At 39.0% G+C, this 24,219-nt stretch overlaps 1 protein-coding gene across 1 annotated transcript; it reads right to left on the minus strand.

Annotated features, from left to right (window-relative positions):
• Positions 1–15,128: 15,128 nt before the first annotated feature.
• LOC126891170 (serine/arginine repetitive matrix protein 2-like) lies at positions 15,129–19,535 on the minus strand. Its single transcript, XM_050660352.1, has 2 exons — positions 19,429–19,535; positions 15,129–16,719 (listed from the first exon to the last, which is right to left on the minus strand). Exons 1-2 carry the CDS (start codon positions 19,533–19,535, stop codon positions 15,129–15,131), a joined length of 1,698 nt encoding a protein of 565 aa, XP_050516309.1.
• Positions 19,536–24,219: the final 4,684 nt, after the last annotated feature.

The raw sequence follows: 24,219 nt of genomic DNA on the forward strand, positions 1-24,219 counted from the left end.
GGTTATTGTTCGTTAAAATTTTTCATTTTGACGATCCAGAGGAAACTTACGAACGTTTAGTAATTGTAGATAATCATGTCTCTGTCCTGTACTTCTACTACATCTTATTTTGGTATTGTTCTGAAACTATTTTCTTGTGTCATCTTATGCAATTTACTATTTTATGTGGAATAAGCCACAGTTTGGGAACATTTCGGGAACTACCTTTTTCGCTTCCCGGCAACACAAATATAATGGTAGGGGAGCCCAAGCGGGGATTTTTGCAGTTACTCGAGCGCGTCAAATTATCATATGGGGAGAATCGTGGTACCCTGCAGATGTACCTCCACCATATATTGGCTCTTAACACAGGGGAGTTCGTTCAGGGGGGCCCAAAAAAATCTATCCTTAAAAATACTCGAAATTGTCAGATTAAGATAAGTTAAGTACATGCAAAAGAGTCTATATTTCAAAAATATGACGATTTGAGCCAGGCGTACGGACATGGGTGAGTCAAAAATTTTCACAAAAAAAAGCGAATATTTCGCGAAATGAACGTCAGATTGAAAAACTAAAAACTACGTGTTCAATATTTTTCAAAAATCTATCGAAAAATACCAAACTTGACCCCCCACGGAGAGGGGTGGGGGTAAATTTAAAATTTTAAATACAAATCCCGCGATCTTTCGCAAAATAAACATCATATCGAAAAACTGCAAAATACACTTTATCAATATTTTTGAAAAATCTATCGAATACTTCCAAACACGACCCCCACGGAGGTGAGGTGGGGGGTTACTTTAAAATCTTAAATGGTAGACTCCGTTCCTTATTGCAGATTTGGATTGTTTGTATAAAAATAAACAACTTTTATTCGAAAGATTTTTTTGAATTATGGATAGATGGCGCTATAATCGGAAAAAAGATTGTTGGGAATGGAAAATTAAATTAAAAAATGGGAAGTCCCCACTAAAATGGAAAATTTTACTTAACTTTTTTGGTTTTAGGACCTAATAATCACAACCCAATAGGTCCCCAAAGCGCTCGAGTGACTGCACATTTAGCATACTTTGCTCCCCTACCATAATATATCTGCTTGTTCCTACAACCAGAAACAAAATTAGAGAACTATAGGTACTTCCAAGTCATGCGTTACTTTTTTCGTTTTCCGGTGACACAATTGTAATGTATCTGCTTGTTTCAACTGCGTAGCTTCACTAGAAACGAAATTAGAGAACTATAGGTTCTTCCAAGCCCTGTGTTAACTTTTTCGCTTTCCGGTAACCCAATTATAATATATCTGCTTGTTGCAACTCAGTTGCTTCACCAGAAGCGAAGTTAGGAAACTATAGGCTCTTCCAAGATGTGCGTTACCTTTTTCGCTTTCCGACGACACAATTATAACATATCTACTTGTTCCAACTCCGTTGCTTCACCAGAAGCAAAGTTAGGAAACTATAGGCTCTTCCAAGTTGTGCGTTACCTTTTTCGTTTTCCGGTAACCCAATTATAATATATCTGCTTGTTCCAACTCCGTTGCTTCACCAGAAGCGAAGTTAGAAAACTATTGGGTCTTCCAAGTTGTGCGTTACCTTTTTGGCTTTACGGTGACCCAATTATAATATATCTGCTTGTTCCAACTCCGTTGCTTCACCAGAAGCGAAGTTAGAAAACTATAGGCTCTTCCAAGATGTGGGTTACCTTTTTCGCTTTCCGACGACACAATTATAACATATCTACTTGTTCCAACTCCGTTGCTTCACCAGAAGCGAAGTTAGGAAACTATAGGCTCTTCCAAGTTGTGCGTTACCTTTTTCGTTTTCCGGTGACCCAATTATAATATATCTGCTTGTTCCAACTCTGTTGCTTCACCAGAAGCGAAGTTAGGAAACTATAGGCTCTTCCAAGTTGTGCGTTACCTTTTTCGTTTTCCGGTGACCCAATTATAATATATCTGCTTGTTCCAACTCCGTTGCTTCACCAGAAGCGAAGTTAAGAAACTATAGGCTCTTCCAAGATGTGCGTTACCTTTTTCGCTTTCCGACGAGACAATTATAACATATCTACTTGTTCCAACTCCGTTGTTTCACCAGAAGCGAAGTTAGGAAACTATAGGCTCTTCCATGTTGTGCGTTACCTTTTTCGTTTTCCGGTGACCCAATTATAATATATCTGCTTGTTCCAACTCCGTTGCTTCACCAGAAGCGAAGTTAAAAAACTTGTGTCTTCCAAGTTGTGCGTTACATTTTTGGCTTTCCGGTGACCCAATAATAATATATCTGCTTGTTCCAACTCAGTTGCTTCACCAGAAGCGAAGTTAAGAAACTATAGGCTCTTCCAAGATGTGCGTTACCTTTTTCGCTTTCCGACGACACAATTATAACATATCTACTTGTTCCAACTCCGTTGCTTCACAAGAAGCGAAGTTAGGAAACTATAGGCTCTTCCAGGTTGTGCGTTACCTTTTTCGTTTTCCGGTGACCCAATTATAATATATCTGCTTGTTCCAACTCCGTTGCTTCACCAGAAGCGAAGTTAGAAAACTATTGGGTCTTCCAAGTTGTGCGTTACCTTTTTGGCTTTCCGGTGATCCAATTATAATATATCTGCTTGTTCCAACTCTGTTGCTTTACCAGAAGCGAAGTTAGAAAACTATTATGTCTTCCAAGTTGTGCCTTACCTTTTTCGCTTTCCGGTGACACAATTATAATATATCCGCTTGTTTCAACTGCGTTGCTTCACCAGACACGAAGTTAAAAAACTATAGGTTCTCCAAGTCGTGCGTTACCTATTTCGCTTTCCGGTGACACATAATATATATCTGCTTATGAATGTTTTTGTGATATTGATAACTATTTCCGAAGTGAAAGTCGAAAGGTCAAGTAAACTTGATTTCAAACTCGAATTGTGGCTTATGCCCAAATAAAATAGTAAATCTTATTTTTAATACATGTTATTTTTAGTACAACAATGAACAAAGGTCCGCATGTACATTTTTTTATTTCAGCTTCTATTTCCGTTCAGATCGGATTTAAGTTGTTTCTTTAAATTAAATGGTTCTTTATTGAGGATCCCACAATAATGGTTTTCCACGGTAAACATCAATAAGTTAGATATTTCCTTCCGACAGTTCCGACCATTCCATTACTAACAAATATTCAACTCATGCGCGCCAAAACCAACAAACCACTCGCAAACCTGTCCAAATACGTATTGCGAACCATCAAAGCGTTTGTTGAAAAACCGACAGAATTTAGATCGTGATGCGCCGTGTGCGTGCCGTTTGTGCGTCACTTGAAAACACGTACTAATCTGACGAATACGCTGCGCGCGAGCGGCTCGCACACCGAGCAGAGCGCATATGTATATCCGCCTTTAAGACCAAGTCTCTACAACGCTATGAATGAGTTAGGAATTCCAAAAAAACTCATATGTATGATAAAAGTGACAATGGCGAAGATAATATCAGCAGTAAAAATTCAAAACGACTCGTCAACCCCATTTGAAATACATAGGGGGTGAAGGCAGGGAGATGCGCTGGCGTGTCAACTTTTTTTGTAGCATTAGAAAAAGTGGTACGAGTCGCTAATATAGATAGCAGGGGAACAATATTCAATAGATCTGTCCAAATTCTAGCATGTGCAGACGACATGGATATTATAACAAGAACCAGAGCGAGAACTGCGGAAATCCTAACCGAGCTAGTAGCAGCAGCAGAACGAATGGGGTTACATATAAATCGAAATAAAACAAAATTCATGGCGACTAACACAAACACAAGAGCTGGAAATGTTGACGCAGATCTAATCATCAATGACCAAAACTTCGAAGCGGTCAAAGAGTTCATATATCTAGGGACATCGGTTAACCCCAATAATAACACATCAGAGGAAATAAAAAGACGAATAATAATTGCAAACAGGTGTTATCATAGTCTATCAAAGTACTTAGCTAATAAACGTCTGTCTAAAAAAACTCGTATAAGGCTGTATAGAACATTGATAGTCCCCGTTCTCACATATGGATCAGAGGCATGGACGCTAACTAAAACAGATGAATCCGCTCTGTCGATTTTTGAAAGAAAGGTGCTACGTAAGATATTCGGAGCGGTCTGTGAGAACGGAATATGGAGACGTAGATATAACTTTGAACTGCAGAATATCTACAAGCATACGTTTGGTGGAAAAGATATTATCACAATATGTATAAAGATAAGGATATAAACACCGAATAGCGATAAAGGTATTTATTGATAGAACCGACACTAGGGTAATTCTACCCCGGGAGTACTTCCGAACACTGACTAATTACTGATACGCGATTAGCTAAAGACTGATGTAGACCGATGAATGCTATTTCTCTAGGCCAGATATCTTGGTTTTATAGAAGCTTAAATTGGGTCATTGGTGACGCGAGGCCCGCGTGATTTGTATATCTAATTAAGGTAAATAATTCTACTTTTGTCAGCACTTTCGTGATCGTCCATTATTGTATGCTTTACATCCATTATCTCCAATATTCTTGTATTTCTGATTTTTTGTATTCTTGATATACCAGCAGATCTTCTCCGGAAGTCCATTTCAGTTGTTCTGAGCATATTTTCGGATTTTTCTTTAAGTGGCCAAACTTCGCTGCTGTATGTTATAATGCTCTTAACAATGCTGTTATAGATGTTACGTTTATTTTCTTTGGAGATACTTTGGTCCCATAGGATTTTGTTCAATAATGCGATAGCTTTCCTTCCTTGTGTGCACCTTTCTTGGATATTCTTGTCCAACGTTCCATCTTGTGTAATTGTAAGACCCAAGTATTTATATTCCTGACAGTGATTAATAGTTATTTCATTTTCCAACGCTAGATCCTGCTGTATAACTCCAACGCACATATATTCCGTTTTCTTGGTATTCACTTCTAAACCCCAGTTCCGGTACTCTTCTATGATTTTTCGGGTCATATATTCAATATCGTGATAATCCTGGGCCATAAGAATCTGATCATCCGCAAAACATAGAGTGTATAGCATGTTATCATCATTTAGCGGTATACCCATATTCTTACATTTCCTTTTCCAGGATTTCAAAACTTGCTCTAAATATATTTTAAATAGTGTCGGCGATAGACAGCAGCCCTGTTTAAGACCCTTATTCACTTCAAATCCTGACGAGATTTCCTTGCCTAGCTTAACTTTTGCTATATTATGTTGGTATAGATGCTGTAACGAACTCGATCAGCCGAATATACGGAAAACTGATTAAAAATAAAATCGAAAACGAATATAAAGATATAGAAGCTGAAGAACAGGCAGGATTCAGGGCAGGGAGATCAACGGTTGACCATCTGTTTTGTATTACACAGATTATTGAGAAGAAACTGGCCGTCAACCAGGAGGTGCATCTGTTATATGTGGACTTAAGAAAAGCGTATGATAGCATCCCACAAAACAAACTATGGGAAGCATTAGAGAAAACCAATATAAGCGCAAATTTAATAACAGCGACGGAACAATTGTATACCAAAACTGCATCAAGGGTGAAAGTTGGAAGCAGGCTATCGAGAGGATTCCAAATTAGCAAAGGCCTAAAACAAGGGTGCTGCCTTTCACCGACATTATTTAAGATCTACCTCGAACAAACTCTAAAACTTTGGAAACGCAAATGCAAAAACATGGGATTACCGATCAGCAACAATACAATATACACTTTGTCATTTGCAGACGACCAACTTGTACTAGCGCAAGACTACGATGATATAGAATATATGACAAGGAAATTAATAGAGGAGTACAAAGAAGGTGGTTTGGAAATAAACATAAAGAAGACCGAATATATGTGTATCGGTGGGACACAGCAGGACCTTACACTGGGGAATGGCGAAATTATTAAACATTGCGACGCATATAAATACCTGGGTATGACCATCACACAAGAAGGAAGCGTAGACCGGACGATAGAAGAAAGAAACAACCAGGGAAGAAAAGCAATTACCCTTCTCAATAGCATCCTGTGGGACCAGTCAATATCAAACAACAACAAACATATAATATACAATACAATTGTTAAGAGTATAATCACTTACAGCAGTGAAGTATGGCAAATAAAAGAAAGATACAAGAGAAAACTTGAAGCAACAGAAATGGATTTCTGGAGGCGCTCAGCAGGAAAATCAAGATTAGAAAGGGTAACCAACAACAGAATTAGGGAAATAATGAATGTGAAACACACAATAGTAGATGACATTAGTACCAAACAGCTTAGATGGTATGGACACGTACAAAGAATGTCCGAAGAACGACTCCCGAAACAAATCCTAACGTGGACCCCTCATGGTAGACGAAAAAGAGGAAGACCCCGCCTTAGTTGGAGAGAAGGCATAAATCGAGAAATGAGAGAAAGAGAATTGGATGAAGACCTTTGGATGGACCGAAGTGAATGGCGACTAGGCATCGGAAGACGTAGGAGAACGTTTTAAAACCGATATATATATATATATATATATATATATATATATATATATATATATATATATATATATATATATATATATATATATATATATATATATATATATATATATATATATATATATATATATATATATATATATATGTTGGTATAGATTTTTTACAGCTTTAATGAGGTTCAGACTGTACAATTTCCAAATTATATTGTTGATAATTGACCAATTTGGATCTAAACTAATAATCTACGTGTGTGAATATAAAAACAAATAAATTCGTGCAATCTACTGGGTGATATAATTATTCTGTTCAATATCGGATATGAATTCTGAATATTTGTTATTGGACATACTGCCCGCCGGAAAAGCGGTCCCTAGTGTCAGTGTTCGAAATTTACAAGTATAACATAAACATAAGATATAATAAGTATATTTCTAATATTACAACATAAATAGTTTATTAATAAATAGTTTAAGAATAGTCAATATTTCTCCAACTGTTAACTTAGCTTTCAACGTCCGACTCTATATTTAGATCAAAATTGGGACTATTAGATGAAAAGGTGTTGAGAGGGATGTCGGCTTTGGAAGTCGACGGGGAGTCGTCTTTCCGGTTACGAGCTAATGTAGGTACCTCGTGTTCGGGTTTCTGACTAAGTGTTTTAACTGAGCGACATTTTCGTGTAACAGGACAGTATTTCCACAATATGAGCAGACCAATCACCACTATCGAAGTAATGACCCCGGTGGCCGTTAAATAAGCCCAATGTGATTCGTGTATCTTTCGCCAAGGCGTATGCGCGACTTCTTGCTCCAGACTCTCTTCTTCCAATAGTATAGTACGGAACTCATCTCCTTGTGTGTTAATGTGTGTGGGTTGAGTCGTACTTAACTTACGTCGTGTCATCGTCAGCAACTGCGCTACGGGAGTGATCGGAGTCTTTAGGTAACTGGTTATCGCTGTCTCCACTCCACTGCTAGTTGGGAGTAGTGTAATGTTTTTCGTTTGGGCGATGCATCGGGGCGAGAGTTTCAGAAATGTGACTCGCTCCAGAACTCTTTCGTTTCGATTTCCATCACAGATAATGGACAGGTGTATCGGAATCGGTGTGATTATTAACCAGAGATTGGGTGTACCCATCTTACTCCACTGATCTTGATGTATTGCCCGGGTAACCACTGGACATGTGCTATTCTTAGATCGCTCATAAATTTCTTCCAGTATACAGTTTGGTTTGGTATACATGTTCATTACAGCCGTTGGGGAGCACGCTATCTGTGCCCGTGCCAACTGTAAGCATCTTGCTTTATCTTCTGCGGTCAATTCGAAGTAGTGGAGAGTGTTATAATCTACAATCAGTAGATTTCTTGGGGCGACAAATGAATGCAACACTGAACCCTCGACCTTAAGTGGTATCGCAGTGACCTTGAGCATGTTGTAATTATTTCTCCCTGTCACTATGAAGTAGCCGATGACCTTTATATATTTGTCGTCATGGCTAACCTCCGTTTCTATAATGGGTTGTCGTCGTATTTCCACTCCTTGTGGTAGTATCTTCCCTGCTCTTTCTATTAACTTGGCTATTTGACCCGGCTTTATTATATCAATGAAATGGCCGTGGTTGTAGTGAAGGTTTAATATTCCCTCGTAAAATTGAATATATTTTTTTATGAACTCCGTAACTTGTAATGCTATAGTTTGTATTCGTAACGTGCTATATTCGGTTTCTAATCTTTGTGCTTTGTCCTCTACTTCGTTGAGACCTCTAGATATATCTTGTAGACCGGTTGTTAGTGCTTTTTGGAACTTATTCAGTTGTTCATTTATCCTCATCTCCGTGTGGTTTATTGACGTTATTGTCTCTAACATTATCTTTGCCTGATGCTGTGACCCCTTTATCAATTCTCTCTGGTTTTTGTCTAGTGTCTCAATGTCACTATAGGCTTCGTCGTTCACTCCAAATATGGAGGTTAATATTGTGCCTAATATTCCTCTTTTTCTCTTCCTTTTATTTCTACTGTCAACGCCTCACTTACTGACTCCGCCTTCCTTCGTCCTTCCTCTAATTTCCCTATTATCTCTTTACAGTTTACGATTTTTGTCTCTTGACACAGATCCTGTATGCCTTCTATCATACTTCCTATCAGTTGATGCTCCTTTTGAACTCTTCCTTTTTCGATTAGCACCTTTATTCGGAATGTTCCCCGGTCTATGTAAACCTCTCCAAGGTCTTCTGTAAATAACCCTGGTTCCGGATTGTATATTTTATACAGTTCTGCATTCATGGGTTTTAATAGTGTTAAAAACATTATTGCGATTAGTATTTTCTTCCATCTTGATCCTGATGAATTCTTTGGTTTTTCCTGTTTCTCTTCTTCCAATTTTATCAGCTTATGTATAGGCCTTTTTGTTATTTTCCCGTTTGCCTTTCTCACTGACACTACTCTGGTTAATCCCTCCGCCCCAGGGTGTGTTTCTATTACCCTTGCTAATGGCCATCTACCTGGAGGTGTATCCTCTTCCTTAATTATGACTATTTCTTCTTTTTCTATGTTTGGGTGCGTTTTATGCCATTTATTCCTTTGTTGTAACTGTTGCAGGTACTCTTGCCTCCAAATCTTCCAGAAATCTCTTTTTATTTTTTCCAATATTCGCCACCTTGCTGGCATCTTCAAATACGTCGTGAGCTCTTCTTCCCGATTCGGTGATACGATTTCTTTCCCTATAAGGAAATGAGCTGGTGTAATTGCTATTTTCTCTTCTGGGTCTTCTGATGATCCACGTAATGGTCTCGAATTCATACAGGCTTCTATTTGTGTTAGCATCGTACTCAGTTCTTCATATGTTAATACTGTTTCCCCTATGATTCTTTTCAAATGATATTTCATTATTCGCACTGCGCTTTCCCACAATCCTCCGAAGTGTGGCGCATATGCAGGTATGACATGCCACTGGGTGCCTAGTGCAACTAATCCTTGTTTTATCTCGTCCTCTCTGTTTTGATTTTCCTTTTTTAGTAAATTTGCCGTTCCTACGAATGTGGTTCCGTTATCACTGTAAATGTTGATGCACTGTCCTCTGCGTGCCGTAAATCTTTTGAACGCCGCAATAAATGCATCCGTAGACATATCACTTACTACCTCGAGATGTACTGCCTTTGTTGACAGACACACAAATACTGCAATGTATCCTTTATAACTCCTTTGTCCTCTTCCTTTCGTAGTACTTATTTTTATCGGCCCGGCATAATCTATCCCTGTATTCGTAAAGGGATGACTCGGGTTCACTCTGTCCTCCGGCAGGTCTCCCATTAACTGTTGTGCTACTTGTCCTTTATACCTCCTACACTTTATACATTTAGTTAATTGATTTTTCACGGTTCTTCTTCCGTTTATTATCCAATATTTCCTCTTTATGTACTGTAATGTCTGTTGTAGTCCGCTATGTAGATTTCTTGTATGACTCTCCGATATAATTAATTTTGTTAGTGCACTGTCCTTAGGTAAAATTATAGGATGTTTTTCCGCGTACTGTAGCTTCGTGTGCCTCAGCCTTCCGGTGACTCTTAGAATCCCTTGTTTATCCAGGAATGGTACCAATGATGCTAATTTGTTCTTCCTGTCTAGTTGCTGTTTCTTCTCCAGCTTATTGATTTCTTGCTTGAAGTTGTTGAGCTGTGTGAGCTTTATCACTTTTAACAATGTTTCCTCTAATTCTGGGACTGTAAGTTGTCCTTGATTTTTGTCCTTCTTTCTGCAGTTGTTTGCAAATCTCATGCAATATGATACTACTCTTCTCATTCTTTCTAAATTCGAGAATCTCTCGCATATGTCCTCCTTTATCGTTACCATGTGCGCCGTTACTTTCGTTTTGACTTCCTCCTCATTTGTTTCAGGTATATCCTCTGCCGTTAGCCTAAGTGCTTGTTTACTTGTCAGCCAAGTTGGTCCCTTCCATAATAACTCTGCTTCTAATAACTCTGATGCGGTGCTTCCACGTGAGAGGATGTCCGCTGGGTTTTCTTTCGTATCCACTTTATGCCAATTTTCTGGTCCTATAACTCCTTTTATCTCCTCTACTCTGTTGGCGACGAACATTTTCCATCTTTTTGATGATCCCTTTATCCATGCCAGGGTTATTGTTGAGTCCGACCCTGCATATATTGCCACGTTCTCCCTGTTCAATGCTTGTAGGGTATTCTTCATTAATTTGCTAATAGTCCGCGGCACACAATTCCAATCTTGGTAATGTCGTTTTCCCTTTCAATGGTGCGACTTTAGATTTTGCTATCACTAGATTCGTTTTAATTTCCGGGTCTAACACCCTTGAATAAATTACCGCTCCATATCCTTTCAGAGACGCATCTGCGAATCCATGTAGTTCTACTCTGCTTGTTTTATTTAAATTGTTCCACCTGGGTAATGTTATTTTCTCAAGATTTATTAATTGTGCCTGATATGCTTTTCACCGGCTTTGTTGCGTGCTAGTTAATTCTTTATCCCAACTGGTCCTTTGCTCCCAAAGTTCTTGTATGAACATTTTCGCCTGAATTACTACTGGTGCTATCCATCCTAATGGGTCATATAGTTTTGCTACTTCTGACAGTATGTGTCTTTTCGTTATTTTCTTTGTCGTCGTTATTTCTATCTTGAATCTGATTGTATCTTCTTTAGGTGACCAATGTATTCCTAACGTCTTTCGTATTTCTTCTTGCTTGAATGATTTTGAGTTTACATTCCTCATTTCTTCCTGTACGTTCTCCATTATTTTTTCTTCGTTGCTCAACCATTTTCTAAGTGTAAATCCACCTTTCTTGAAAATTTGTATTCGTTCCTTTTGGGCTGCTTCTGCTTCTTTTAACGTCTCCGCTCCTCCTAGTATATCGTCTACATACATATTTTCTTTTATTATTTTCGATGCTGTAGGGAAATTACCTCCTTCATCCTCTTGTAATTGTTGTATTGTTCTTAACGCTAAAAATGGTGCTGCGGCCGTGCCGTATGTCACCGTCTTCAATTTATATTCTTGCACTGGATCCTTTGTGTCCTTTCTCCAGAGTATTTTTTGATACATTTGGTCTTCTTCTGCCATTCTGGTCTGTCTAAACATTTTCTCCAGATCCGCTGAGTATGCTACCTTATGGGATCTCCATCTCAATAGTATATCTGTCAAATCCTGTTGTAATTTTGGCCCCGTGTGCATAATATCATTCAAGCTTACTGTTGATGAGCTTTTACTTGATGCATCAAACACGGCTCTTATTTTTGTTGTAGTACTGTCCTCCTTTCTCACTGGATGATGAGGTAGGTAGTAACCGCCTCCCTGGTTTTCCGCTATTGCCATATGACCTTGGTTTTCATAATCTTCCATGAATTGTCTGTAATTCGCTTCTAACTGTTTGTCTTTTGTAAACGTCCTTTCTAGTTGCATCAATCTGGCGAATGCCTGCTGCTTAGATTCTCCTAACTTTGTGACGTCTTCCTTAAACGGAATTCTCACTTCGTATCTCCCTTATTCATTTCTTTTTACTGTCTGTCGATACATTTCTTCACATTCTTGCTCTTCTACTGATAAACTTGTTTCTTGATTCACTTCTTCTAATTCCCAGAATTTCTTTATTTGTATGTCCATTTCTTGTCTGGATATCATACAGCATACTTCTGCTTTTGTAGTCTCCCTTTCTCGTGCTATCCCCGAAACTATCCAACCTAGTTTGGTGTTTTGACTTAGGAGTCCATTACTTATTCTGTGCATCCCTTCTGTCAATATGTAACTATATTCTTTTACTCCTAGCAGTAAGTCTATTTTTCCTACCCTGTAGTATCTTGGGTCTGCCAGTAGTACATTCTTCTCGTTATAGTCCTGTAGGATTATGTCCTGTTCCGGTAAATCCCTTGTTATTTTCGGTAGTACCAGTGCCTCTATTTCCATGTCGAAGTCACTTTGGTAATGATTTCCGATCAAAAGTTTCATACTCCAGTTGGCTGTCTTTTCCCCTGACAAGCCTATTCCGGATATGGTCGCCTGTATTGGCTGCCTTTTTGTTCCTAGCGCCGTCGCCGCTTGTTCCGTTATAAATGCGCATTGTGACCCTTGGTCGATCAATGCTCTCATTATGAGAGACTCTCCATTCGCATCCCTTACGCGTACCACTGCTGTGGCTAGTAATGCTTCACCTTCCTTATGGCTCGCACAGTTAACTGAGTTCTGTCCTCTTTGCTGTGTGTTGTTGTTTCTTTGCCCCTTGTTCTCTTGCGTGTTTTCTCGTCTTCCGTTATTTTGTTCTCTGGCGTTGTTGGAATAATTATTTCCTCCTCTGTACCTGTCCGATTGGTACCCGTTTCTTCTACTGTTCGATTCTCTTCCATTACTTTCTTTTGTTTGTTCTCCTTCTGTTTCATTTGTGGTTCTTCTGTTGCCTGTGTTTCCTTTTTCATAATGCAACATTTTGTGGTGGTCTCCGCCACAGTGTTTGCACCTAATCTGTGAAAAGCATTGTTTCTCCTTCTTATGTGCTAGGCAATTCGCACACCGTTCTTTTTCTCGTATTATCCGGTTCCGGTATCTTACATTGAGTTCCTGAAATTCTCTGCAGTATGGTACTCCGTGATCTCCGTTGCATATCACGCAACTCATTCTTGTTTTCTTACCCGATCCTCCATGCTTCTCTTGTCTCTTTTCTGACTCCAGCAGTTCCAGTGTTTGGAATCGTCGCTGTAAAAATGTTTGTGTTGATTTGTACGTCGGTATCTCTCTACTGTCTCCGATGTGGTTTTCGTATAGCCTCCTTGTCTTGTTGTCCCATTTTGTTATGCTAATTCGCGCTATCAATGGGCTCCACGCTTCCGTGTCTGTTCCTAAGCCTCCTATGGCTTCCAGGCACTCATGGAAGGTGTCATGTAGTGATTTCAGTGCTCTAGCGGAAGATTCCTTTACTTCCTGTGCTAGTAACATCCTGTCTATTAGTTTAAACAGTATCATCCTCGGATTTTCATATCTTTCCTTTAACATGTTCCATGCCACTTCGTAGTTGGCCTCGGATATGTGCAAGTGTTGTATCATCCTGTGGGCTTCCCCTCTTACTTGTGTTTTTAGGTACTGCATCTTTTCTGCTTTCGACAATTGGTCGTTTTCATGTATTACCTTCGTAAACAGATCGTGGAAAGTTCTCCACGTTTCATATTTTCCTTCATACACAGGGATTTTTACCTGCGGTAATGTCACACCATCTCTTCTCTGTGTGCTGTCTGGCCGTTGCATCCCAGGCCGTATTTTCTTTAAAGTCTCCCTGACTTTCCTTCTTAGCTGATTTGTTCTCTCTACTTCCTCACTGTCTAACACGTCCGGCTCCTCATTTACTGTTGCTTCGATGACGAGTGTATTTATTTTCTCCATGTGTTCTTTTAACTCTGCTTGCAATTCTTCATCGTACTGCAAGTCTTGTTCATATTCTTGTAATAATTCCTCGATTTTTTGTTTTCTTATTTGTATCTCCTTTCCTTTTGTTGTCTTTCCTCTTTTCAAGATTCTTCCATATTCTTCCAATAGGGTTTTTCCCTCAATATATGTCTTAAAGACCTGCTCGTAGTATTTTGTTTCGAAGTATTTGTCTTTCGTTACTCCACTCTCTAGTAATTTCTCGTGGTTATGCACAAATCTTGTCCAATAATCCTCTAACCTATCCTGACGCTCTTTAATGTATTGTTGATTCTTGCGAGATCCAGGGTCTCTCTTAAGAGACGATACCTGTTTACAAATCTCTGCTCCAATCTCTGCTTGCTTGTTCTGTACCGCTTCCATGTTTAAATTCACCTACTTTTATCCAGTAGTAAGTGTTTTTACGGTATTTTTAAAATGTTATTTATATTTTCAATTTACTATGATTCACGTTTAAATGATGCGGGAATTTTACTCTTTTTGACCTTGCTGACGCTCAGTTTTTCTGTAGGTCAGTTGTACATGTAGGTTAATGTCGTCAAGCAAAATATTATGTTACACAACTATAAATAGAAACCTCTCGGCTAGGGTTTTTCCCTCAATATATGTCTTAAAGACCTGCTCGTAGTATTTTGTTTCGAAAATTCGTTAATTGATTTTGAACTAAATGCTAAACAACTAAGTGTAATCTGGGAAGTTCCGTTTGATCGCACAAAGTTTGTTTATCTTGAAACGTTTAATTTATCTACAATGTTTAACTGGAAAACCATCAAACAACTAAAGTTTCTCTAAAATGGTTTTGGTTGAAAGCCATCATCAAGCGGTATATGTCAAACAATAATAAGAAAATATGTTTAATTAAAATTATGCAATATGAATGAAATACAATAGCAATATGTACCTATTAACGTATACGTTTTTTCTTTATCAAATTTTTAAATAAAAAAAAATAAATAGGTAGTAAATATTTGTAGGGATAAATACCGTTTATTATTATTATATAGGCAAAAAAAATATCTATCTGTAAGTTAAATAGTTTGGGTTTAAATGGCAAATATTGTATATAATGCACTAAAAAATATATATTGTATGTATGTATACGTCAATTAGTTTGGGTTTAAATGGAAAATATTGTATATAATGCACTAAAAAATATATATTGTATGTATGTATACGTCAATTAGTTTGGGTTTAAATGGAAAATATTGTATATACGATACGTAAAAGTTGGAAAAATATTATGTTATTCAAAAACTTACGGTTTTTTCTTTATGTTTCTGGACGTTGCGGCTCTCCTGGTTCTGGAATGGCTGTGTAAGTGATCCTGTAGTTTGTAGGTTCTGTAGTGGCTCTCTGGATCTGGCTTCTGGTTCTGTAGTTCGATCTCTGGCTCTGCTATGGCTTTCTGGATCTGGTTCTGCTCTGTATTTCGATATCTGGCTCTGCAATGGCTTTCTGTATCTGGCTTCTGGCCTGTATTTCGATCTCTGGCTCTGCAATGGCTTTCTGGATCTGGCTTCTGGCCTGTATTTCGATCTCTGGCTCTGCAATGGCTTTCTGGATCTGGCTTCTGGCCTGTATTTCGATCTCTGGCTCTGCAATGGCTTTCTGGATCTGGCTTCTGGCCTGTATTTCGATCTCTGGCTCTGCAATGGCTTTCTGGATCTGGCTTCTGGCCTGTATTTCGATCTCTGGCTCTGCAATGGCTTTCTGGATCTGGCTTCTGGCCTGTATTTCGATCTCTGGCTCTGCAATGGCTTTCTGGATCTGGTTTCTGTTCTGTATTTCGATCTCTGGCTCTGCAATGGCTTTCTGGATCTGGTTCTGCTCTGTATTTCGATATCTGGCTCTGCAATGGCTTTCTGGATCTGGCTTCTGGCCTGTATTTCGATCTCTGGCTCTGCAATGGCTTTCTGGATCTGGTTCTGCTCTGTATTTCGATATCTGGCTCTGCAATGGCTTTCTGGATCTGGCTTCTGGCCTGTATTTCGATCTCTGGCTCTGCAATGGCTTTCTGGATCTGGCTTCTGGCCTGTATTTCGATCTCTGGCTCTGCAATGGCTTTCTGGATCTGGTTCTGCTCTGTATTTCGATCTCTGGCTCTGCAATGGCTTTCTGGATCTGGCTTCTGGCCTGTATTTCGATCTCTGGCTCTGCAATGGCTTTCTGGATCTGGCTTCTGGCCTGTATTTCGATCTCTGGCTCTGCAATGGCTTTCTGGATCTGGTTTCTGTTCTGTATTTCGATCTCTGGCTCTGCAATGGCTTTCTGGATCTGGCTTCTGGCCTGTATTTCGATCTCTGGCTCTGCAATAGCTTTCTGGATCTGGCTTCTGGCCTGTATTTCGATCTCTGGCTCTGCAATGGCTTTCTGGATCTGGTTCTGCTCTGTATTTCGATCTCTGGCTCTGCAATGGCTTTCTGGATCTGGCTTCTGGCCTGTATTTCGATCTCTGGCTCTGCAATGGCTTTCTGGATCTGGCTTCTGGCCTGTATTTCGATCTCTGGCTCTGCAATGGCTTTCTGGATCTGGCTTCTGGCCTGTATTTCGATCTCTGGCTCTGCGATGGCTTTCTGGATCTGGTTTCTGTTCTGTATTTCGATCTCTGGCTCTGCAATGGCTTTCTGGATCTAGCTTCTGGCCTGTATTTCGATCTCTGGCTCTGCGATGGCTTTCTGGATCTGGTTTCTGTTCTGTATTTCGATCTCTGGCTCTGCAATGGCTTTCTGGATCTGGCTTCTGGCCTGTATTTCGATCTCTGGCTCTGCAATGGCTTTCTGGATCTGGCTTCTGGCCCGTATTTCGATCTCTGGCTCTGCAATGGCTTTCTGGATCTGGCTTCTGGCCTGTATTTCGATCTCTGGCTCTACAATGGCTTTCTGGATCTGGCTTCTGGCCTGTATTTCGATCTCTGGCTCTGCAATGGCTTTCTGGATCTGGCTTCTGGCCTGTATTTCGATCTCTGGCTCTGCGATGGCTTTCTGGATCTGGTTTCTGTTCTGTATTTCGATCTCTGGCTCTGCAATGGCTTTCTGGATCTGGTTTCTATTCTGTATTTCGATCTCTGGCTCTGAAATGGCTTTCTGGATCTGGCTTCTGGCCTGTATTTCTATCTCTGGCTCTGCGATGGCTTTCTGGATCTGGTTTCTGTTCTGTACTACCGGGCCTAGCGTCGTCTATCTGCTACTGGGTTCGTTTGGTGTGGACTGTAGTTGTAGGCCTCCTTTTTTTCTCGATAAGGACCATGTATAAAGATAAGGATATAAACACCGAATAGCGATAAAGGGTATTTATTGATAGAACCGACACTAGGGTAATTCTACCCCGGGAGTACTTCCGAACACTGACTAATTACTGATACGCGATTAGCTAAAGACTGATGTAGACCGATGAATGCTCTTTCTCTAGGCCAGATATCTTGGTTTTATAGAAGCTTAAATTGGGTCATTAGTGACGTGAGGCCCGCGTGATTTGTATATCTAATTAAGGTAAATAATTCTACTTTTGTCAGCACTTTCGTGTCATTTCCAAATTATATTGTTGATAATTGACCAATTTGGATCTAAACTAATAATCTACGTGTGTGAATATAAAAACAAATAAATTCGTGCAATCTACTGGGTGATATAATTATTCTGTTCAATATCGGATATGAATTCTGAATATTTGTTATTGGACACTATAATTAAGCGAAACCGCCTGCAGTGGGCAGGGCATGTAGCCCGGGCCCCTGAATCGAACATGATAAAAAAGAATCTAACAGCTCAACCCGTGGGAATGAGAAGACGGGGTAGACCAAAGCTGAGGTGGATGGACGGGGTAACACAGGGGAGAGAACAGAATGGCGTGGCGTAGAAAGCTTGAGAAGGTCGAGGCCCTCTAAGGGCTGTAGCACCAAGGTGATGATGATGATGATGATGTTCCAAATTCAGACTGCAAAGACAAGGGCTGCCATAAGGAGCTGTCATCAGCTGTAAATTTTGTAACTTAATGATAAACGATGTGCTCGCAATGATTAGAAAGACACCTGGTGTGGAAGCCTTCCTGTATGCTGATAACCTCCTAATATGGGCATCAAGTAGCAGTCTGAAAGCGCTCGAGGGAGTAACGAACCAGGCTCTGAAAAATATAGAAAAATGGGCGGATAAACTGCCTAACTGTAAGTACAACCAAAACCGTATATCAAGTACTTACCCTTTCAACAACACAGACTGCTGTCAAGCTGACATACAAAGAAGTCGATCTGGAAAGACATATGTAACAAAATACCTGGGGGAGTACATAGATAAAAAAGGTAATGGAAACTTCAAATAGACGACACTGCAGAGAAAGCCACAAAGAGATGTCGACTGCTCAAACGTCTCACAGCAACAAAGTGAGGCGCCACGCAAGATGTCTTGGTAGCAACATACAAAACCTATGTCCGGCCGATATTAGAATATGGGAGTGAAGCTACAATACCTGCGACTACAAACACCACCTCCAATCTTGAAGTCGCCCAGAACAACGGTGTTCCAAAATCAACACCGATTACATCAGTGGAAGCCCAAACCGGTATCGAACCAATACAATACCGCAGAGAGCAATACGCGTTAACCTTCTGGAAAAGGCAAAGACGAATACTTCCACAAAAATGGGACGAATACAGACAAGCAGCCTCACGTCTTAAAACACAAACCACTCCGCTTACAATAGCAAATCAAATCATGGAAAAATACCACATTGACCTGACGGAATCCGCCCCTTCCCAGCGCAAACTACACTGGCCCGCTGTCTGCCAAACACAGAATTGCGTCTTGAAAACCATAACGACCCCCCGAAGCACTTATCGTCAGACATTGTCCTACGGAAAGCCGCCCTAGAGACGATACACACCAAGTACCCAGCTCATGAGTGGCTCCACATCTACTTCGATGGCTCCTTGATGCCAGACTCGGGAAGAACAGGAGCAGGACATGTTTCAAGGTTCTCCAAAGGCTCCATAGCTGTGGATGCCCCTCTCGCTAACTACGACGGCGAAATTGCTGCTATATACGAAGCTGCGAAAAATCTTGAGAATTTACAACACCCCAAAAAGTTGCCTTCTTCACCGACTGCCAAGCCGCAATCCTCGCCTTGTCGACAAACCGATATACCGACTGTGCCAAAACAATATCTTGCCGCGTCAAGCTATTGAACTTGCTGGAAAAAGGGTGGCTGATAACTTTACAATGGATTTCTAGTCATGTCGGTGTTGAATGAAGGATCAACTTGCAAAAGAAGGCACTACTCTTCCACAGCACCCTAGCTTCCAATCGTACACATCAGCAAAGTCCACCATTAGAAGAGGAATCAAAGCGAAGATAAAAGAGCAGCAAATACAAGCCGGTGCTGGAAAATCTTGGGCCTACCTAAAGGAGTCATCAATCCCTCGCAACTTGCCGAGACCCATTAGTATAGCAGTGTTCAGAACAACTACGGGGCATGACTACCTGGCCTCTCATCTACATCGCATCAGCGTCCGCGAAAATTACAACTGTCCACTATGTAATCAGCCCCAGATGGATGCTGCTCACCTCTCAGTGTGCCCAGTCCTGATAACAGACCCACCCGAGGAGGATGAAGATCGCCTACGAGAAACGGCTCGTCTATACTGGTCAGCGCGCCACCAAATGGCTAACATGCCAAGGGTGGGCGTTGGATAGTAAGTAAGTAAGTGACTAAGTATATTTTTATTTGTAATTTTATACATTTATATTTTATAATAGCATTCATGTATAATTATGGAAGTTTGTTTGTCCCGTTTGTTATTAATGTATAAAAAACTCATACAGAAGTAAAAACTTCAAGTTGTGTACTGGTATAAAATAGTTTATTAAAAAACTTCATAAAATGTCGGGCAAAACGTTTTCGTTATAATTCAGAACATCTTCAGTGCATTCTGCTAAGTAGATGTAACTAGCACAGTAAATTAAAGTGGTAACTTCATAATATATGGCTTGTTGGTCTGTGCCCATTGAACTGGCAAGTACCTATTTTTTTTCGAACAGGGAACCATGTTGCCCTTTAAGCATGTACTTAATTTAATCTTTTAACATCGACTGGTAGTCACAATATTTTTGTGATATACTAGGTTTTAAGTTATTCGTATTTCGCGCGGTGTCACTGCCCATTTTTGACAGCAGTGACCATCCCACTACTCTGTAACAGTATATAAGACAATTGTAACCTGTATTCGACCTCTTGTATGTTACTTCAACTGTACAATAAAAATAGTCCGTTCATGTCCGGCTTTTATTTAAAGTTGTAACGTCCCGAGCACGTGTCAGCTGAATAGCTAGCGCTGATACATTACATTGGCGACGAGGATAAACTCTTACTTACGGCCAAACGTGTAAAAAATACGTAGTGAAAAACGTGTAAAAAATAGTGAAAAAAGTGTAAAAATGGCGGAATCGATATGTGGTCAATTACGCGAGTTCTGTTTGAAGAGTTCAGACTGGTCAATTTTCAAAGCGCGGCTAGGAAACTATTTCGCAGCAAACGGTATCAAAGTCAATACGGAAGCAGAGAAGATGAGAGCTATTTTATTAAACGCTTTAGACGAGGGCGCATATCAGCTTATTTTCGATCTGGTAAGTCCTGAAAAACCAGAAGAAAAAACGTATAATCAGCTTCTTGCTACATTGGACGGGTATTTCAAACCACAGCAGAGTCCGTTTGCAGCGCGATTTAAATTTTACAGTGCCATAAAAGACGTGACCGAATCGGCGAGTGACTGGGCTGCACGCTTAAGAGGATTAGCGGTAGGCTGTGAGTTCGGCAGCGAGTTAAAAGTATGCCTAAGAGACAGATTTTTGTTCGGTTTCGGCAAGGGACCCGTGTTGGACCGACTTATGGAAGAAGAGGTAAGCGCCGATCTCGAAAAAATGGTCAGTTTAGCAGCTTCCAAGATGGCTGCCAGAGAAATACACGAGGAAATGGTAGAGGTTAAGCCAGAACCTCTTAATCACGTCAGTTCTGAAGGCACGGGAAGGTACGAAGGTACGCGAAGGTACGATGCGCAGCGACGTTGGAGCAACGCGCAGACTCCGAGGAAATGGGCAACTACAGAGACGCAGAGATCAGAAAATGAGGAGCAGCACAGAGGTTATACGCATGACATCCAACCTCAACAACGACAACATGGTGCATGTGACAGATGCGGAAGGATGAATCATAATAAAGATAAGTGTATTTATAAAAATTATATTTGCAATTTTTGTAAAAAAATCGGCCATTTGGCCAGAGTTTGTAAAGGTAAAAAGAAATCTTTTTTATCGCATCAAAATTTTTTACAAAATCGAGAACAGGCAAAAAACGTTCCTGATGTAAATAATGATGATGATATTGACCTTTTTAATATATCAGATAGAAATATTTTTGATTCGCAAAGCACGAATACGGATATTTTAGAGGATTTGTTTACGTTAAAGGTATTAGTACACAATCATTATTTAGTATTTCAAATTGATACGGGTAGTAGTGTTTCTTGTTTGTCTAAGCAGTGTTATTTAAAATATTTTCCTGATATTTACATAAAACAAACAAATAGACGTTTTATTTTTTATAATGGGGTACAAGTTGAGCCCCTAGGGGTAATTAATTTGAAAATTTCATATAACAATAAAGAAAATTATTTAGATTTTTTTATTATGGAAACTGGAGGCCCACCATTACTTGGTAGGGATTTTCTGGCAATGTATAATTTAAGCTTATCAGTCATAAATAATATTAAACAAGGTAACTTGAATGACAAACATATTGAAAGTTTAATAAAGAAATATAATGACGTTTTTTCGCCTGGATTAGGTAATTTTAAAAAAGGGTTAGTGAAAATTAATTTAAAAAACCCCAATGTAACTCCAAAATTTGTAAAGGCAAGGCCTATACCTTTTGCCATTAGGCAACAAGTTGAACAAGAACTAAATCGTCTTTTGTCTTTAGGTATTATATCACCGACTGATTACAGTCCCTGGGCTACACCAATAGTACTGGTATTCAAGAAAAATGGGCAAATTAGGATCTGCGGTGACTTCAAGGTAACAGTCAACCCTGAAATAGAGATCGATCAGCACTATATGCCAAGAATAGAAGAATTGTTTGCAAAGCTTCAAGGAGGCAGGGAGTTCACCAAGTTAGATTTGTCACAAGCTTTTCAACAAATAAGTCTGGATGAGGGCAGTAAAGTATTATTAACTATTTCTACTCATTTAGGTCTTTTTAAATTTAATCGTTTAACTTTCGGCATAGCATGTGCACCAGCTAAATTTAAAAAAACTATGGATGCATTATTTAATGGTGTTGTAGGTTGTGCAGTTTTTCAAGATGATATTTTAATTACTGGAAGAGATAAAAAAAGTCATTTAGAAAATTTAGAGGGAGTTTTATCTATTTTACAAAATGCAGGGTTTAAATTAAATTATGATACTTAAATGTATTTTGTTTTCAAAAAGTGTTGAATATTTAGGATTTGTTATTAATTCTGAGGGGTTACACCCATCTAAAGATAAAACTCTAGCCATTGATTTGATAAGGCACCGAGGCCAACTAAAGTTAAAAAACTCCAATCATTTTTAGGAAGCATTAATTTTTATAGTAAGTTTGTTAAAAATATGTCGACTATTTTAAATCCTCTGTATAGATTGTTACAAAAGAATGTTTCTTGGAATTGGACTGAAGAATGTGAGGTAGCATTCAATAAAATTAAAGAAATATTAAAATCTTCTCAAGTTTTAGTACATTTCGATCCGAATTTGGAGCTTAGACTAACAGTGGATGCTTCTATAGAAGGTGTTGGGGCTGTGTTAAGTCATAAGTTCCCAAATTCGGAAGAAAAACCTATTGCCTTTGCGTCCAGAACGCTATCAACTTCTGAACGTTCCTATTCTCAAATCGAAAAAGAGGGATTAGCAATAATTTTTGGAATTTTAAAATTTAGTAAATATTTATATAATAAAAAATTTATTTTAGTTACTGATATGAGGCCACTCTTAACTATTTTTGGCCCGAAAAAAGCAATACCACAATTTTCAGCAAATCGTCTAAGGCGATGGGCAATTATTTTATCGGGATATCAATACGAGATAGAGTATGTTTTAAGTGGAAAAAACAGTGCAGTTTGGCTATCACGTTTACCGATTAAAAATAGTAAAGGTTTTTTATTAAGTGACTCAGTTGAATTTGATTACTGTAATTTTGTAGAGTCAAGTCAAGATTTAAAATTAAATTTCGAAAATATTAGGCAAGCTACCAATTCGGATGCTCTGCTTACTAAAGTAAAAAAATTTATTACAAATGGATGGCCTAAGAAAGTAAAGGAGGCTCAGTTGAATCCATTTTTTGTTAAAAGATATGATTTTTGTATTAAACAAGATTGCATTTTTTGAAATCATAGAATTGTTATCCCTTATAAGTTACAAAACGAAATTTTAAAGCAACTTCATAATACACATATGGGTATTGTTAAAATGAAAAATTTTGCTAGAGGTTATGTTTGGTTTCCAAATTTAGAAAAAGAAATTGAAAAAATTAGCAAGTCATGCGAAGCTTGTACGCTTTATTCTAACAATCCCCAAAAAGCGGAAATAATACCCTGGTCGTGGCCAAAAGGTCCATGGGAAAGAATACATCTAGATTATTTTGAGCTAAAACGAAAATATTACTTAGTCATTGTAGATGCATTCTCAAAATGGTTGGAAGTTTTCGAAATGTCAAGTATAAATTCTGTGTGCACAATTAAAGTACTTAGAAGTGTATTTGCTAGGTTCGGCCTGCCATTAACGTTAGTTTCAGATAATGGTAGATCTTTAGTTTCTGAAGAATTTGAGTATTTTTTGACACAAAATAACATTAAACACTCAATAGTCCTCCGTACTCTCCCTCCTCCAACGGAGCTGCAGAAAATTCTGTAAAAACTGGTAAAAACGCGATTAAAAAAGCTCTTGAATCTCGTAACAATAGATATATTCATTTGGCATTAGTTAGATTTTTGTTTGACTACCGTAATGCACCGCATGTTTCTACTGGTGTTAGCCCAGCGATACTCATGTTCGGTAGACAGTTAAGAAATAGGTTTTCAACTCTTTTGCCATCAGAACACACAATTACAAATAAAGGCTTAAACAATGTTGAAATACGCAGAAAGGTCGAAAACGTACAAAATAAGCAGGTAGAATATAAAGGTGGTAAAAATAATATTAATTTTGAAATAGGAGAAACAGTTTTAGTCAAAGATTATAGAAATGTTAATTGTCCTTGTTATATTAAGGGAAAAATTGTAAAAATTTTAGGTAAGCGAACTTACTTAGTTGAAGTGATCGATTTGC

Source organism: Diabrotica virgifera, chromosome 9, assembly GCF_917563875.1.
Source record: "Diabrotica virgifera virgifera chromosome 9, PGI_DIABVI_V3a".
In the NCBI taxonomy this organism is placed as follows: Eukaryota; Metazoa; Arthropoda; class Insecta; order Coleoptera; family Chrysomelidae; genus Diabrotica; species Diabrotica virgifera.

Coding starts and splice junctions, on each gene's coding strand:
- LOC126891170 (XM_050660352.1), bottom strand. CDS start 19,535: ATGTTAGCCATTTGGTGGCGCGCTGACCAGTATAGACGAGCCGTTTCT. Junction 16,720..19,428: donor AGGACTGGGCACACTGAGAG/GTGAGCAGCATC, acceptor ATCGAAATACAG/GCCAGAAGCCAGATCCAGAA.